The sequence below is a fragment of the Amborella trichopoda genome, chromosome 3 (genome assembly GCF_054954075.1).
Source record: "Amborella trichopoda isolate Santa Cruz 75 chromosome 3, AtrichopodaSantaCruz75HAP2 v2.0, whole genome shotgun sequence".
Taxonomy (NCBI): Eukaryota; Viridiplantae; Streptophyta; class Magnoliopsida; order Amborellales; family Amborellaceae; genus Amborella; species Amborella trichopoda.
The window spans coordinates 61,237,118-61,253,491 of NC_142338.1; the positions used below are offsets into that span (position 1 = coordinate 61,237,118).

General features: G+C 34.5%; 1 protein-coding gene and 2 non-coding genes across 10 annotated transcripts; 2 read left to right on the forward strand and 1 right to left on the reverse strand.

Annotated features, from left to right (window-relative positions):
• Positions 1 to 2,565: 2,565 nt before the first annotated feature.
• LOC18421577 (uncharacterized) lies at positions 2,566 to 13,149 on the reverse strand. 8 transcript variants are annotated; one of them, XM_020666689.2, is made up of 9 exons: positions 13,030 to 13,149; positions 11,831 to 12,046; positions 11,553 to 11,724; positions 10,079 to 10,149; positions 9,667 to 9,739; positions 9,404 to 9,516; positions 9,151 to 9,266; positions 3,212 to 3,305; positions 2,566 to 2,859 (listed from the first exon to the last, which is right to left on the reverse strand). In XM_020666689.2, the coding sequence occupies exons 1-9, from the start codon at positions 13,139 to 13,141 to the stop codon at positions 2,759 to 2,761; spliced, it is 1,068 nt and encodes a 355-aa protein (XP_020522348.1). In that variant the 5' UTR covers positions 13,142 to 13,149; the 3' UTR covers positions 2,566 to 2,758. The 8 variants fall into 8 exon arrangements, with proteins under 8 accessions (XP_020522348.1, XP_088718165.1, XP_006826385.1 ...); XM_088862039.1 differs by having other exon boundaries at positions 9,151 to 9,296; XM_006826322.4 differs by having other exon boundaries at positions 9,667 to 9,742.
• A 166-nt stretch (positions 13,150 to 13,315) lies between these two features.
• On the forward strand, positions 13,316 to 13,388 carry TRNAR-CCU (transfer RNA arginine (anticodon CCU)). The gene has a single exon. It is a non-coding gene; the product is annotated as a tRNA-Arg (tRNA).
• Positions 13,389 to 16,177: 2,789 nt separating this feature from the next.
• On the forward strand, positions 16,178 to 16,250 carry TRNAR-CCU (transfer RNA arginine (anticodon CCU)). The gene has a single exon. It is a non-coding gene; the product is annotated as a tRNA-Arg (tRNA).
• Positions 16,251 to 16,374: the final 124 nt, after the last annotated feature.

The window sequence follows — 16,374 nt, forward strand, 5'->3', positions numbered from 1 at the left end:
GTGAGAGATGGGTAGTTTACTGCAAAGTTAGGGGCTCTCTCTCTCTCTCTCTCTCTCTCTCTCTCTAAGATAACTCAAAACCGTAGCCAGTTGAGAGATGGAGAGTTTACTGTAAAGTCAGGAGCTGGACTCAATTGTAACCAACCGAGAGATGGAGCCTTACTGCTAAGTTTGGGGCTAGACTCAATACCGTAAACAGTAGATAGAAGAGTTTACCACAAAGTTAGGGACTTGACATAGTTCATAGCACATTGCATCTCGTTAGTTTTCAATTTTTGCATTTGTAAGTGTTCAAAGTTAATGAAATAAATGAATTATCACGATGATACACATATGAGATTATCTAAAAAGGGCTTTTGAGATTGGAAAATGTTTGTTATCCGAGATTAGCTAAAAAGGGCTTTTGAGATGGGTAAGTGTTTGTTAAGTCGGTGCTTTGAACAGGTGCACTTCAAATCTGAGAGCAGTTTCCTTTTATGGAAAAACTGCAAGTCTTACCATCATGGAACTGCAGAAAACATATTTGAAGTATTAAAATAGTCATTTTGAAACACATCTTTGTCCATACATTGTCTTCAGTTCCATAAAATAAAATCATTATAGGTGCCATGGGATTTTTCAGCTGCGTAACTGCACTTTTCCAAGAATTACGGACCTCACTGTTTTGTCAATAAAAAATGAATCTTTTTTTGATAATTTTTATTTGCATCTGAAAAATTTTTTCCTTGGGATTCGAATATTTTTTGGACCTGGTTTTTATGCAGCCCTGACCGTATATGTAGAAATGCAAGCCTCTAAATAAATCTATTTTTGAGATGGATTTTAAGACTTAGTTTTTAAGCACATGTAATCTCTAACATGGACATCATGAATATAAAAAAATAAATAAAATTTTGAAACTAGAAATAATCATCCTAATAAAAAAACACCGTTAGTTTCCATCCTACTTGCATTCATCTTCAAGATGGATACTCCATACATTCTAGACCTAGAAATGTGGTCGCCTGCATGAAACAATTATCTTTTTTCTTTTTTTTTGCTTCATTTCCATAGGTCCCATGTTTAGATGATCAATTAGAGCATTTGCTATTGTGAATGTTTTGCATGAATTTGAATTTCTCCTCCCTCTTTATATATATGGGAAAATTTAAGATTAGCCTATTAGTTCATATGAACATATGAGTCGGTCTGATGATCACGAATATTCTATAGTGCTTAAATTTTATTTTGTTTTATACATATCCAAATCATTTGAAATTTTAAGTATTTATTCTTCTCATCAAGACGCACATAATAAAAATATATAAAAAATTATTAGATAATAAAAGATCAAAATACCTCTCGAAACTTTTCGGGGGTATTTTGATCAATTTATTTCATATAAAATATTTTTTTGATATTTTTTGAAAAGTTACCTATTTTTTATAAACACATGTCTAAAATTTTAAACGATTTGAATTTGTAAAAAAAAAAAAAAAAAGAAAGTAAAATTCAAACACTACCGAACATTCATAATCGTCAGATCGACCCATAATCAGTTTGAACGTTGAGCTCATATGAGCTAGTAGGCTAATCCCATCTTTTCCTTATATATAGGGTGTGGTTTCCATAGAGCTGAAGCTCTAAACCATCAAAGTAGAGCACGACTTCAAATAATCGTGTTGAAAGATGATTTGATAATTGAAATCTATTATTTTCATATTTAATTATAGAATTTAAAGTTTAAAAAATATTATTCATCAAGCATATCTATGCATTGAAAATTGACAATCTATAATACTTAAAAATCTTGAAAAGAAATGATCCTATAAGACCCTTCTCAACCCATAGATGTAGAACCTCAAAGGATCACCTTTAAATTTGGCATGAATCTATAGAAAAGTCAAATCTCACACTATGTGATAACTTTTTTTGAAATCCATGCCAACTTTAATGATGATCTTTAAGATCCTACACATATGGGTGAGAGAGGTTCCGATAGGATCATTACTCGATCTTGATGTTGAGATGATCAATTTGAGGAATTTTGGGCATCAAAACCTCTTCTAATGAATTTTTGAGGTACACTCTAAATTGATTATTTAGAGTCTCGCATTTATATTTTGTGATAGGGACCTTGTGGATCTTGTAGCTTTACATTTTTTTCGCAGTGCCTAGGCCTTATAGAAACTCTTTAACGTTTTCTTATTAGCCCAGTGCCATTTGACCTCGCTTGAGTCGTTCCAGGGATGAATCAGGACTGAACCACTGCCAATTGTAGAGCCCTATTCCGATATTTTAACCACTGGTTTGGTATGTTTTCTTGAACAGACCATGTTTTCTTGTAGAAAAATACAAGCCTAAGGGTGTTTTTGCCATTTCTAAAATATGAGGCTGACATGGAAGAGGCCAACCACAACAAGCAGTCTTGTTAGGCACATTTAGACATCTTGCACTTATTGGCAAAGGAGAAAAATATAAACATGGAGAATGTGCACTTGCGTGCTTGTGTGTGTGTGAGTATAAACGCACAAGTGGATTAGAGGGTGGGAACAAAACAATCTCCCATTCCAACAATCGAAGAAAGAAAAAAAGAAGAAAAAATCTTGCATTCATGCGTATAAGTTTTGATTAGAATGACACAAATATGATGACAAAGCATTATTACATACAGAGATCTAGCAAAACAATGATTCATACAAAACTACAAAAGAGAAGGAAACATGAACTAATAAAAAATATGCAGAAAAGAAAATGAGAACCAAACCTTTCACAACTGCTAATTAACCACCAAGCGATACGTGACTTTGCCTTGCACTGGCTCAACTGCCACTTGGTTCATGCGCATGAGAAGAAGCAAACAAGACTTGCCCTTTGGACCTGCATTGTCATCAATTAATCACAAAAAGACATATGCTCCATGAATAATCACAATTAAAAGGAAAAGTCCATTGGCTAAACTTTCAAATGAAAAAAGAAAAGGTCCATCAATTAGGATCATCATCAGCAGGAACAAGTGCAAAACAGGGACGAGGTTTGCAGAATATAAGCACTTATAGAAATATAATCACTGATGCCAATATGCAGGCCACTTTATTGGTTACTCTTTCTGTGCATATTTTGTTATTCTGAGAGAGAGAGAGTTGAGGGGTAAGATTTTGGTAACCATGTGAAATAATCGAAGTTTTCTCTTGCTTTTGCAAAATTTTGGCTGAGCAAGAGTAAGAAATACCAAATGTGCCTGATGTGAATTCATCCTCGTAGAGCATATTCCTCTCACTCTGCTTAAGAACAGAGTTCATTTTTGTAACAGCTTCATTCACATCCTGGAAAGGCCACAGACATATAACTTATAAATATGTCCCATTTTGATAATACTAACCAGTTCACAGAAATAGCTGTTATAAACTAAATAGACATCAACCCCATTATCAAACTCAAGATAATGGTAGACACTTGCCTATAAAAATAAAAGAAGTAAACTTCAACTTGAAATCTCATCCTGATGACACTTCCGGCATGGGAAATCCCTATTTTAGCAATAAAAGCTATTTCAACCATTGATTCTAAAATTTGTTGCTTGAAAAATCGTATAGATCTTACGGATCCATGAATACTTGAAAATGGACAGTATAGATAATATGTTACAATATACACTACTTTTAAATGACAAACACAATAGGAACATAACGGTTGAAGGAATTGGTGGTACAAATGAAGGCCGTAGTCATAGATACATTCGTAGGATTAGGATGTCGGAAGTGAAAAAAGCTTTGAAAAGGGCACAAATAAAAAAAAGCTTTAGGACTAGATGGTATCCCGATAGAGGTTTGGAAGCGCATGGGGGAGATTGACATTGACTGGCTGATGAAGCTGTTCAACAAGGTGTTGAGAATAAAGAAATAGCAGACGAATAGAGAAAAAGTATTGTGGTATCTATTTACAAGAACAATGAAGACATACAGAATTGTGCGAACTATCAAGGTATCGAGCTTATAAGCCATACTATGAAGCTCTGAGAGAAAGTGATTGAGCAACGACTAAAGCATGAAAAGAGTGCGTCTGAAAATCAATTTGGTTTTATGCCAGGAAGGTCAACAATCGAGACTATTTTCCTACTTAAGCCACTGATTGAGAAGTTTAGGGCAAAGGGAAAATACCTCCACATGGTTTTTATTGATCTAGAGAAGACTTATGATAGAGTACCTTGAGATTTAATTTGGTGGGTGTTGGAAAAGAAATGAGTCTCCAGACACTACATCGACTTGGTGAGAGATATGTACAATGGAGCGCTAACTAGTGTACGAACAACTAGTGGAGAAATGAGTGAGTTTTCAGTGACAATAGGTTTGCATCAAAGGTCAAGATTGGGCCTGTACCTCTTCATCTTAGTTATGGATGACTTACTTAAGCACCTACAGGATAGTGGTGCATGTTGTTCGTAGATGACATCGTTTTGATGGATGAGTTCTGAAACGGCGTCAACACAAAGTTAGAACTTTGAAGGAACGCTTTAGAATCCAAAGGTTTTAAAATTAGCCAGATTAAGACAGAGTATATGGAATGCAAGTTTAGTAATAATAGAAGTAGAGACGAGGAAGTAGGTTAGATTGACAGCCAGAGAATACAAAAAAGACCGCACTTCCGATATCTCTGGTCAATAATCCAGGAAAATAGAGAGATTGAGGAAAATGTCGCACACAGAATTAGAGCTGGGTGGGCGAAGTGGAGATGTGCAATTGAAATTTTATGTAATTGTCGCATACCAATGAAGCTGAAGGGCAAGTTCTATAAGATAGTTGTGAGATCAGCTTTGTTCTACAAGGTTGTATGTTGAGCGGACAAAAAACAATATACCTATAAAATGAGTGGAACGGAAATGAAGATGTCGAGATAGATGAGTGGCAAAACAAGAAGGGATAGAATTCGAAATGAATCCATTTGAGAGAATTTAGGTGTGACACCAATAGACGATAAGATGAGAGAAAGTAGACTTAAGTGGGCTGGTCATATGTGGCACCGACCAAGTACAACACCTGTTAGGAGGTGCGAGTTAGTTCAAGTGAAAGGACTTAAAAGTACAAGGAGTAGGCCCAAAAAGATGTGGTTGGAAGTAGTTCGGAAAGATATGGGGATTTATGGCCTCACTGAGGGTATGGCCTTTAATAGAGCAGAATGACAGACCAAGATTTGTGTAGCCGACCCCAATTAATTGGGAAAAGGCTATAATGATGATGATGATGATGATACACTATTTTGAAGGCTTGAAGTCCTATTTTTCACAACCATAATGGTTAACATTGAAAAAATCGGTTTGAAGAAGACAACCCTTCACATATTGAATCTAACTTGTAGCTCATCTAGTTGTGAGTGCAATTTTAGCTCATTGGTACTTCTAAACTCATTGCCTACTATTCCGAAGTCCTTTTGAGTCCTCATCAGCTCTATGGGACACTTCTAACTTGTATTATAATTTTCTAAATCATGGATTCATGCACTCTCCAAAAAATCCAAAAAAAGAAGAGAACAAACTTGAGCAAAATGGACTAAACAATCTAGTTTGTGAGAGATATAGATGATTTAAGTGAGATGGTTGGTTAATATTGGAGATGAAGTGTTCCCTGGAGAGAATTTGTGCTGGAAGTTTACTCAGCCCTATGTGGGTGACTAGATCCAAAGCTTCAAGGAAGAGCATGAGGCAGTAAGGGAGAAGGAAGAGGCTGACTCATAAGAGACACAGGAACAAGAGCCATATGTCAAGCAGGGAGATAATTCAGATCATGATGGCTTGGCATCATCAGATTCAGATTCACCCAGTGTTAATGATGATGATGACGACGATGATGATAGCAGCAATGAAACCCAATTTACCATTTGAGATTTGCTTTCTTGCATTAAGTCTTTTGACTCTTGTTAATTTTTTGGTAGTATTGATGGTCGATGGAGATGGTATGGGTGGAGTATGACATTTAATGTAACTGTTTAACCCATAAGGCCTATGAAGCTTACGGAAGTTAGTCCATATTCACAATGTGATAAGACTGGACTGATTGTTATAGTCTTTCAAGTTCAACTTTCTAGTTTGGACAAGTTTCAATCATCTTAAATCTTAATAATTCAAGTTTCAAACTTATGACATGTATGCACAATACAACAATACCTAAACACATTAAAAGAAAGTTTTTTTTAATTGTTCAATAAATAAGTATAATTAGTGGGCTTGGCATCCAACCCAAACACCACTGAGGCCCTGACACCCCCCACCCCCCTCTTACTATTTAGGGCACCTCAATCATGAGGCATCCACCTAGGTGCTGCCTTTTGCATTTTTAAACATTGTGCATGTGTGTATGTGTGCATGTAATCAAACACACACACACCCCAACACACGCGTAGTGTTAAAAAGAATCTTCGAGGAATGAGTTTATTGCAGTGTTATTCAAACCCAACCAGACCAACTGGAGCAAAACAGCCAGTCCGGACTGGAAACCATTGGACCGATGGTCATTCTAGTCTGGTTTGAACTTCTGAACAAGAATGGCCATCCAATCAATGGACTAGCCAGACCAGTGACTGGGTGGTTAGTCCACCAGTTCAGAATCGAACCAGCATAATGTCAAAAAAGGAGGAAACAAGCCCCCTTTAATGCTTTTTGGGTGGTTTTTCTTTTTCAATCTTATTAAATTTAAGTAGGGACATTTTGGTCTGAGATCCTTTGGTACTATAGACCAACTAAGTCTACTACACTATTTTCTTGTTTGATTTTGAAAAATTAGATTTCATGTCATTGCAATAGATTTTTTTCTCACATCATTGCAATAGATTTTGAAAAATGATAGAAATGATTTTTTTCTCATATCATTGCAATAGATTGTTTCTGATGTTCTATTTAGTGATTGTTTTTTCTTTTTATTAAGTTTATTTTTGTATGTGTTTGCTTTTTTGGAAGCTAAGATTCCTTTTTAAAAATGTAATAATTTTTTTTTTTTTTTTAATTTTCATTTGCCTATTTTTGTTATTAACACTTCAATGAAATTATGGAAAATATTGACACTTGACCGATGAAATCATAAAAGGCATTCATTATGAAATAAAAATTTAATTTTTTATTTGTTCCAAATTTTCTTATGATTCTTATATATTGTGAAATAATCATATATAATATTTTATTTATTCCAAACTTTTAAAAATTTTCTCATGATTCTTATATATTTTCTGGATTTTCATATTTATTTTTTTATTTTTTAAAATTTTCTTATATTTTATTTTTTAATTATATTATCTTTGATACAAATTGCATCCGAGACATTTTTAAAAATTAGATTGAATTCAAATTTAATATTATTAAGTTCAGAGACATGCATGGGTTTTTAATTATTTGTATTGCTTAAGCTGGGATTTAAAGTATAGGGGGGCTAAATTGGCTTTTATTAATTGTTATGGGTTATGGTGGTCAATTTCTTAGATGTTAGGATTAGCATGAGATATTTTGAAAATCTGGTTAGCTTTCCTTTTATGGGAGGTTATTTGATGAGGACTCACTTGGGGGTGCTTGGAGTTAGGAACAACTAGGAGTTTCCCAGATTTACGGTAGTTACACGAGGTAGAGAAAGAGAGAGACAGACACAAGAACAAGAACATAGACATACACACGAACATAAATATCTTTATCATTCGAACATAAACACATGTTCTAAGTGTACATAAACATACACAAGAACAGACACACACACAGACAGAGACACGGAGCTAAGCAAACAATCTCTAACAGATAAATTATAATAATAATTAGGGTCAAGTTGTTGACAAAGTTCATGCAAGATGCAAAATAATCCAAAAAATCTACCATGTTGCAATAATGTAGGCCCCTACATTTTAGGACCTGCTCAAATATAGTCAATATTTGAAACAAGAATCAATATAACAATGAGTAATAGAAACATATGCACATAATCCATCACTTTTCCATGAGAACATTGATCCATTAATTTTTCCTAAGCATCTTTTTAATGAAGAATACTAGTTGTATTCTCTAAACCAACTATTTACAAAATTTCCAAGTTCGGCTTGGACTCATGTTGCAAACTACACAGGAAGAACCTATGGAAACACCCATGTCTATCGAGTTCCTAAAGCGTCTTTGTTTAGACTTGGCCGAGTCTCACTACTCACTAGGACTCGTCCGAGTCAAGTTTCCTGACTTCAGCTCAGAACCCCAGTGAGCCCAGCCTGAATCACAGTTGAAAAAACTACTCTAAACCAAATTCAAGCTCTATACTTAGATTTACAGTATCAGTATTTGAAGTTCCTCATATATTTGTTTCTTATAACAAAGACAAAGAAAAAAAGGTCAAAGCTATTCCTAGATGATTGCATGTTCTTGGACTACTATGCTTACTAATTTCAAATATCGTATGATTTGAAAACTTTGTCAATTGATGTTTCTTCCATTTTATAATTGACCAAATAGCAATTTGGTCAATTAGCATTTGCTCTCTAGGGGTGTTGGATTCCAATTTGAACTATAAGTTGTTAGTGTATTGTGTTGGTGGTAGTGATGTTATTGGTAAAGTGTGATGGTGGTGATAATGGTGGTGGGAAGGAGTGAGAGTGGTGGTGGTGGTGGTGGCGGCGGCGGCGGCGGCGGCGGCGGAAGTAATAGCAGTATGGAAGTGGTAAGAATGATGGTGATGGTAGTGGTGGATAGGAGGTGGTGGTGGTAGTGATGGATAGGAGGTGGTGGTGGTAGTGATGGTGTGGTGAAGGTAATATGATGGTGGTGGTGGTTTGAGGATGGTAATAGTAAAGATGGCACTTGCGGGGGGAGAGAGAGAGAGACCCATATTAAATTTTTGCAAAACAACTTGGAGTGATTTTGTAGAAAAATTCAATTTTGAGGCCCAATTGCAATTTGGCCTTGAATCAAATGGCGCCTTAGTTTTGTTCTCATCAGTATTCTACCTAGATAAAATAAACTTCTAAGAACTAACCACACTGTAGGAACTCAATGTCTTTCTAGGCAAATAAATGCCCCCCAAACCCATTCAAGTTCTGAAGTAGTAAGTGAAAGTGAATCGAAAATCTACATAACCTTGCTAAAAGGCCACATGACATATAGGCCAGTCCCTCCAAGAAGTATTACAAGAAAATGGCATATATTAAAATACACACCTCCCATGATGCTAAGAACTTCAGATAGGAAGGAAGTTTATCATAGTCGCCCTTCACAATGCTGATCACCAATCCATTCCCACCTCCAAGTGTGTTAGCCTCATCTCTCAACTCGCCTGAATTCCATGACAACCGTATGATGCACTCTATTGTTGCATACAATCCAAGTGTAATCTAAGCAATTTTAAACTAAAAAAACATGTCAAATTTGATAATTGACAAGTCAAAAGAAAAATGAAATAGAAAACTAAACCTGAAGGATTTGAATGAATTGCCTCAATAGTTTCTTCAACATTCAATACATTCATAGGAGGCGGCAGTTTGGAAGCTTTAAGATTAAGCGGCTCATCCATGTGTGCCTGCTGGCTAAGAAACATTAAAATATTGTGGAGCTTAGGATCTTCACTTTATTGACAACAACACAAGATGCATTGACAAATAGAAAAATTCTTCCTTTGATAATTGAATTGAGAAAACTAAATAAATAAAATAAAATAAAAGAAGATAGTTGATTACGGCAATTCAGAAAGAAAATGTATGTTCCTTGGAGGTTTTCGTATGACATCCTCAGGACTTCTGAAGTCATCATCTGCTGCAAAAGACTAGAGAGTGTCAGCATTTAATAATTTTGAAGATCAGACAAAGACAGTTCCTTTCTTGACAAGTATTACAATAGAAGTATTGGAAATGTCTGAAGTGTGCAATAAAGCCAAACTAACATGACCAAATAACAAATTTAAATCATCATTCCACTGAACATACTTGCACTCACACACAAAATGAGTCTCAAACCATACTTGATGAAGAAGTCACATCGCAAGTACTTTATGAGTGTCTTACAAATGTAGACACTGCTGTAATGATAACTACTCTAAATAGTCATAGGAGGTTGAATAGACTGTGAATAGCAAAACTTCTGTATGCATACCCGTAGATGCCAACGTCGCAAGGCAAGCATCCGAGAGACCAATATCTTGCAAGCATGGAAAGTCCTCCAGTCTTATGAATGTTAAGATGTAACCATGAAAAGAAAAAATAGGAAAGATGTAGTCATGAATGCTTCCATCTAAAGGGATTTAGAAGAACCAAGTGGAAATATTTTAAATATCATAAGAACAATCAGTATGGTACTTAAAAACCACTAAAGAATCATTTGCCCAGAGAACAGGCATCATTGTATGATGCATGCAAGACTTATTTTTGCTTCTTTTCTGTTCAATTGTAGGTTAGAGATTCATAGTGAGTCCAGGAACATTTTCTCAAAAAGGTTAGATGCATATAGTAACTGAACATTTTACAGGCTGCCCGGAGAAAACACAAAGTCAAGGCCACAAAAGCAAGAACAAGAAACTGTATATTTTCAAGATCCATTTTGAAGTGAGACTCCTTCCAAAATTGCAATCAACATATTAGGACAACAGGTTGGTTTTGATTCCAAGCTATTTACTGAATCATTTATTTTTAAATCATTTTGAACACTACTTTGTGAACATGGAAAAACCAAATGGCCTTTCCATCTAGCAGGCTATATATTTCAATATTGCAGGGCAATGGGTCATGTACATGAAACTATAACCATGTGGGTATAGGAAAAGCTACAACAATCCTGTTCCCAAGAATAACACAAATTATAAAATCACAAAGCTCTATAAGTTTCTCAAATTCAATGCACAAACAGAAACATAGAAAACAATTTTTGTCCATGTGAACAAAGAACCACTGGACTGGCACCAAGGAATCCACCATGTCAGCTCCATTCCTTTTCCAAGAAGCTCGAACCTTGCTTGTTTGAAATTACTTAGCAGCTACTTAAAGTCTGGTTATATTATAAGAGTAAGATGGCCACTACAAATTCTGAGGGGACAAATCAAAATTTATTGTCTTTACAGACATATATAATTTTGCATACAATAAACCAAAGCTACAAGGAAAACCTTGGTTATTCAATCCATCTCACTTCGAATCGCCTATGAGGCAGCCTGGGCAAGTTATGTTCCTTCCATGGTATTCATATACAACGTAAGTTTGTTGCACATGGATGTCTATAGGTTGCTGTGAAGGTATTATTCTAATGTCTATTCACAGGCATTTGATATTCCCTAAGAGTAGAGACTCAATTCAATGTGAAAACAAATGCCTGAATTACAAGAATTTCAAGGAAAAGTGCAAATAATGCATTCATGAAAGAAGAAACTGACATACATGTTGACGTTCATGAGCTATTTTGTAACCACTGATGTTTTTCAGTGTTTGGTAAGCTATAAAAATGCTCTTTTAAAGTTCATCTTCTATATAATTCTTTGGAGACTATATTTGAGCTGACAAAATGCATATATACTTATTACAGTGAAAGCTCATAAGAATGAAACGATGGTAACAAGAACAGCCAGTGGAAAGGATACAGATCATCCTCTTGAAGCCTCTTCCTGAACGACTCAGGTTCAAAAGCCAGACCAAAAGTGAAAGATAAAGATCCCCTATTTGATTCATCTAGGGGACTTGAAACTGTGGATCCAAGTCGAAAATCAGATGCCAAAGTATCTTTAGCCTCATTTTCTTCATCGCTCATTGACTCTAACAATACAAAACCAAAACACTAAGCACCAGAAAGGGCAAGGCAAGAAAACAGAGAAAACTAAACCAATGGAACACTTTGGGATGTTTTTTACTAAGAATTTACCAAAGGAGATTTTGCCTGGTACATAGCCAAAATCTCTGAGGTGATCCTCGAGCTCCAAGATATCATTTTGGTTATTTATATAGACTTGATGGCAGTACCCCAAAAGCTCTTCAAAAGAAACTGTGTCAATGACCATGGACTCAAGCAAGTTGAGATCTTCACTAGTTGCCGTTACCTTGCGATTTAGACACTCAACAAAGGTTGAAGAGGCAGACTCTGCATAAAAATGCAAAAAAATAAAAAGATAAAAAAAAGAAAGAAAAAAACAGATAGAGAGAAATAAGCGATTGAGAGAAAATAGAACGGAGACCAGTTTGTACAAAAATAATGACGAAAATTATTAATCATAAGAAATATTTGATCTATATAATACGCATACAATGAATGGTCATGGGGAAATGCAATAAGAAATTGGGGAAAACTTACAGAGGACTATAAATAAGTCAGGTTTGTTCCCAAATAAAGGACAAAATATTCAAAGGAATAAAGGGTGAATGAAATACCATTCCCTTTAAATAATTATTGTTCCTATATAATCCAGATAATGATATTTTATACAATAATGTTATCTTCAGCATAAAATAACAAGGAGAAAATAATATATATGAAAAGTCTCAGTCCAAATAAACTATATCACTATAGACAGGCCAAAAAACTAATGAAATTGCACAGAATATAAAAAATTAAATATGGAAATAGTCCTAATAAACTATGCCGTCATTGGCGAGGAAAAAACCCAAAAACATTACAGAGAAGATAATTAAGAGGTGATTATTGCCGTAATGGAGAAAATGTGATCAAATAAATTAACAGGACATCAGATCAAGTGAGTTACCACAGTTCCTTTTTCGCTTTGTTTTTGCAAAGTGCCATAATAAATTGTTCATAAATTTCGATTTGCAGAAGAAGATTCAATAATTACAGATACTCCTTCTAAACGACCTCAATCTCTCCTTAGTTCCTTATCGGCGAAAATCTCTCCCTGGTTCCTTATCGGCGAATTTTCTCCCAAATTTTCTCAGTGAATTCACTGTAACTTTGAAAACTAAAAAAATCTCGATCTTATTTAGCAAAATTCCCTCGATATATACGTCAATTGCACATAAAATCGTTATGTGATGATGAGCTAAAGTGCATGGAATCAATGGAAAATTAGGGCAAACAAAATAAAAGCAAAGAGATAGAAAACAGAGAATTACTAAGAGGAATTGGTCGTCTATTGATAGAGTCTTTTAGGGCATCACAGCTGCTCTGAAGCTGCTTGCAATAACCCCCTAAAGAGTTGCAGAAGGCTGAGATCGATTCCTCCATCTCGTTTCTCTCACTAAAAACCCCAAAAGAGTCTGCATAAATCTGAGATCTAGCCCGCCATTTTTATTTCTCACTCTAAAACTCGGTCAAGATTCAAATATAGAAACCGAGGGAAAATAACGATTGAAGAAAAATAACTATATTTAATTAAAATTGGCCAGGCGTTTCACCAATGCGCCTGTAGCTCAGTGGATAGAGCGTCTGTTTCCTAAGCAGAAAGTCGTAGGTTCGATCCCTATCTGGCGCGGCTCTATTTAGTGATGTTTTTCGTTTCGTTGAAAGGTGCCCCATTTTTATACTGCAAATAAAGTGCATCTTTGAATTTTGCTAGAAAGATGCAGTTATAAAGTCCAAACTTAAACGATAAATTGGAAAAATATGTTCATTTTTAATTATCAAATTTAAAATTTCAAAGGCGATGCAAGTCATAAGATTCAGTACTTGGAATGCAGAAAGTGCTAGGTTCGACCCCTACCTGGCACGTCTCTGTTTTAGTGGTGTTTTTCGTTATAAGGTGCCCCATTTTTATATATTTATATGCTGCAAATAAAGTGCATCTTTGAATTTTGTAGTTCTAATGTCCAAAATTATACGGTAATTTGGAAATTGATGTTCATTTTTAATTATTGAATTTAAATTTTCAAAGGCGATGCAAATCGAGCAGAATCATAAACACTTAAAATTTTTGAAAATAAATTGTCCAAATAATTTGTCATAAGATGCAGTACTTGGAATGGATCTTAAGTTCGAGATGATCAATTTAGATGGTTTCACATCTTCGAAACATCATTTTTTATTAGATTTTTGAGGTATACCTTACTTTTATTGTTTGAGGTTGGAGCCTCATTTAAACTTTTTTCCTTCTTTCATTTGTGCTTTATTTTTATGCTTTTTTACATTTATGAATTATTTACCTCTATGTTTTGTTCTTCTCAAGGTTTATTTAAATACTATAAGTAATGTTCTCTTTCATTTTGTCCGCTCCCTTATTTTCTCTTCTTCTCTTTTTTTGTGCATTCCTTTGGCTTTTATGAGTTCTTTAATTTCCTGTTTTACTTTTTTGTTTCTTTTTGTTTTTGTTTTACTCTTTTTATTTATTTATTTATGAATTCTTTACGTCTGTTTTCTTTCTTTTTTTCTCTCGAATCCAAAGCAAGTTTTATTTGGATATCGCTATTGATGTTCTCTTCATTTTGTGTGCTCCACTCTTTTTCTTCTTTTTTTTTCTATAATTAAACCAAACATTTATTCAGGTCTTGCGTGGGAAAGGAAAATTATAGTTTTGTATTTCTCTTGTTTTTTTATTTCTTCTGATTTTTTTTTTATTTTTGTTCTTTTTTAGAAAAACTTTTTTGAAGTTTTTACTTTGTGCTTTATTTATTCACTTCTCTTTGACTTTTTGTCTTTTCCAAACTTTTTCTATTTTTGTGTGTACTTAGCCCCAATTGTTAGTAGTTATGAGTGGGGAAAAAAAGTATAGTTGTAAAAGTATTTATAGTTATTCCAAAATAATATCCTTCAAAAGTCATGATCTTGTAAATTAATAGAGAGGATAATAATGTCCTTCCTGTAAATCTTGTAAACTATATCGGCCCTTTATTTACACACAGGAAAATTGAAAAGGGAAAAGTTCCTATAAGGTGTCAACCTTAAGTGCACATTTAAAATCTACTTAAAAATGTTGTTCCGCTATTGATAAGCCTTGCAATTGGTCATTTAAACCTGAACATGTATGAATAAAAAAAAAAAAGACTTCAAGTTCTAAAAAAAATGCATCTTGTATGGATTGTCTAGACCTTTCATTTTCAAAAAATTTAAGTTTTTATAGATATGTATGTTCTATGCATTTTTTGAGCTATAAAGTTTATAATTATAAGTGAAAATGAATTTTTACGTCATCATAAAGGTTTGTGGCACTAGAACTTTATATATATTTTTTTGTTTGTCAGAGTTTACTCTTTGCGTAAAGCTGGCTCCTTATACAAACCGTACCACTTGCCAAGTATGAAAATGATTATATGTTCCCAAAAATCTAATGTGGATAGATTTTCATTTTAACAAACATGTCAATGAAGGAAACAGGTCGGCAGGAAAATCACGAAGGTTGTAGGGTTTGAGAAAGCTATCGAAGGTTTACCTTTATTTGAAAGGTGAGGTTTGTGTAAGGTGCCTACTTTATACTATACAAGTACGGCATATCTCTAAATTTTATTATAAAATGTAGTTTTGACAAAGAATACCTTGCGATGACTTGAAAATCATGTATCGACCCTTATTTTGAAACGTAAAAGTTGTAAATCAAGTAGATCTATAAACACTTGAAAATCTTGAAAATAAACAGTCAAGATAACTTGTTAGAAAATGGACTATTTTTAGGACTTGAATTCTTTTTTTCTTTATATGCATTTATCTCGAGATCGAGATGATCAATTAGAAGGTTTTCGAACTCTATTTTGTACTTGATTTTTGAGGTGAACCTTATTTTTATAGTACAAGGTTGCAACGTTATACAAACTCTTATCCCTATTGGAAATGGTTTACAAGCGGAGAGCTAAAATCGGTTTCCCTCTCCTTTTTTTTATATATTTACATGGGATTACTCTGGTGCTTCTCCATGCATTAGAAATGACTGGCTATGATAGGGGCTCCCGGCCACAAATCGCCTATTTTGATCAAAGTCACCAGGTGGGATGTCTAGGTCTGCCTAGAACCAATGTTAGTGCTTTATCATGTCTTCTCCAACTTTTTTTGATCCAGCCGATTCAGATTGTCGATCCAACCAAGATCATATCTTCTCCAAATATTTGTTAATCCAGTTGATTCAGATTGTAATTCCGAACAATCTAAATAAGTTAAATGAGAGTCAGTCCACCTAGACAGATCTAAGTTTGAAAACACCAGTACAAAACATAAGTTATTGTATGTCCGGGGTACAAATTTCCCCGTTTTAGCAGTGACTAGAAGATGCGTGTGGTTGTGAACAAATGCATGTATAATATATGATATTTTTAATTGTTCACAAAACCTAGCAATTAAGCGCCTGTAGCTCAGTGGATAGAGCGTCTGTTTCCTAAGCAGAAAGTCGTAGGTTCGACCCCTACCTGGCGCGCGTGCTTGTGGGGTTATCCCTATTTTTAGTTTGACCTTGTCCAAAGCTTTTTTATATGTTGTTTTACTTGTTTCTCCTCGCCCAAAGTTTTTATACATAATTTTCATTTCAGAAATTAAAAAAT

Bases quoted from the DNA above. Each gene is read 5' to 3' on its own strand.
- LOC18421577 (XM_088862038.1), bottom strand. From the start codon at position 13,141: ATGGAGGAATCGATCTCAGCCTTCTGCAACTCTTTAGGGGGTTATTGC. The intron at 11,725-11,830 runs GTAAATTCTTAG...TTGTATTGTTAG, and splicing joins ACCAGGCAAAATCTCCTTTG to AGTCAATGAGCGATGAAGAA. The intron at 2,860-3,211 runs GTATTTCTTACT...ATGACAATGCAG, and splicing joins ATTCACATCAGGCACATTTG to GTCCAAAGGGCAAGTCTTGT.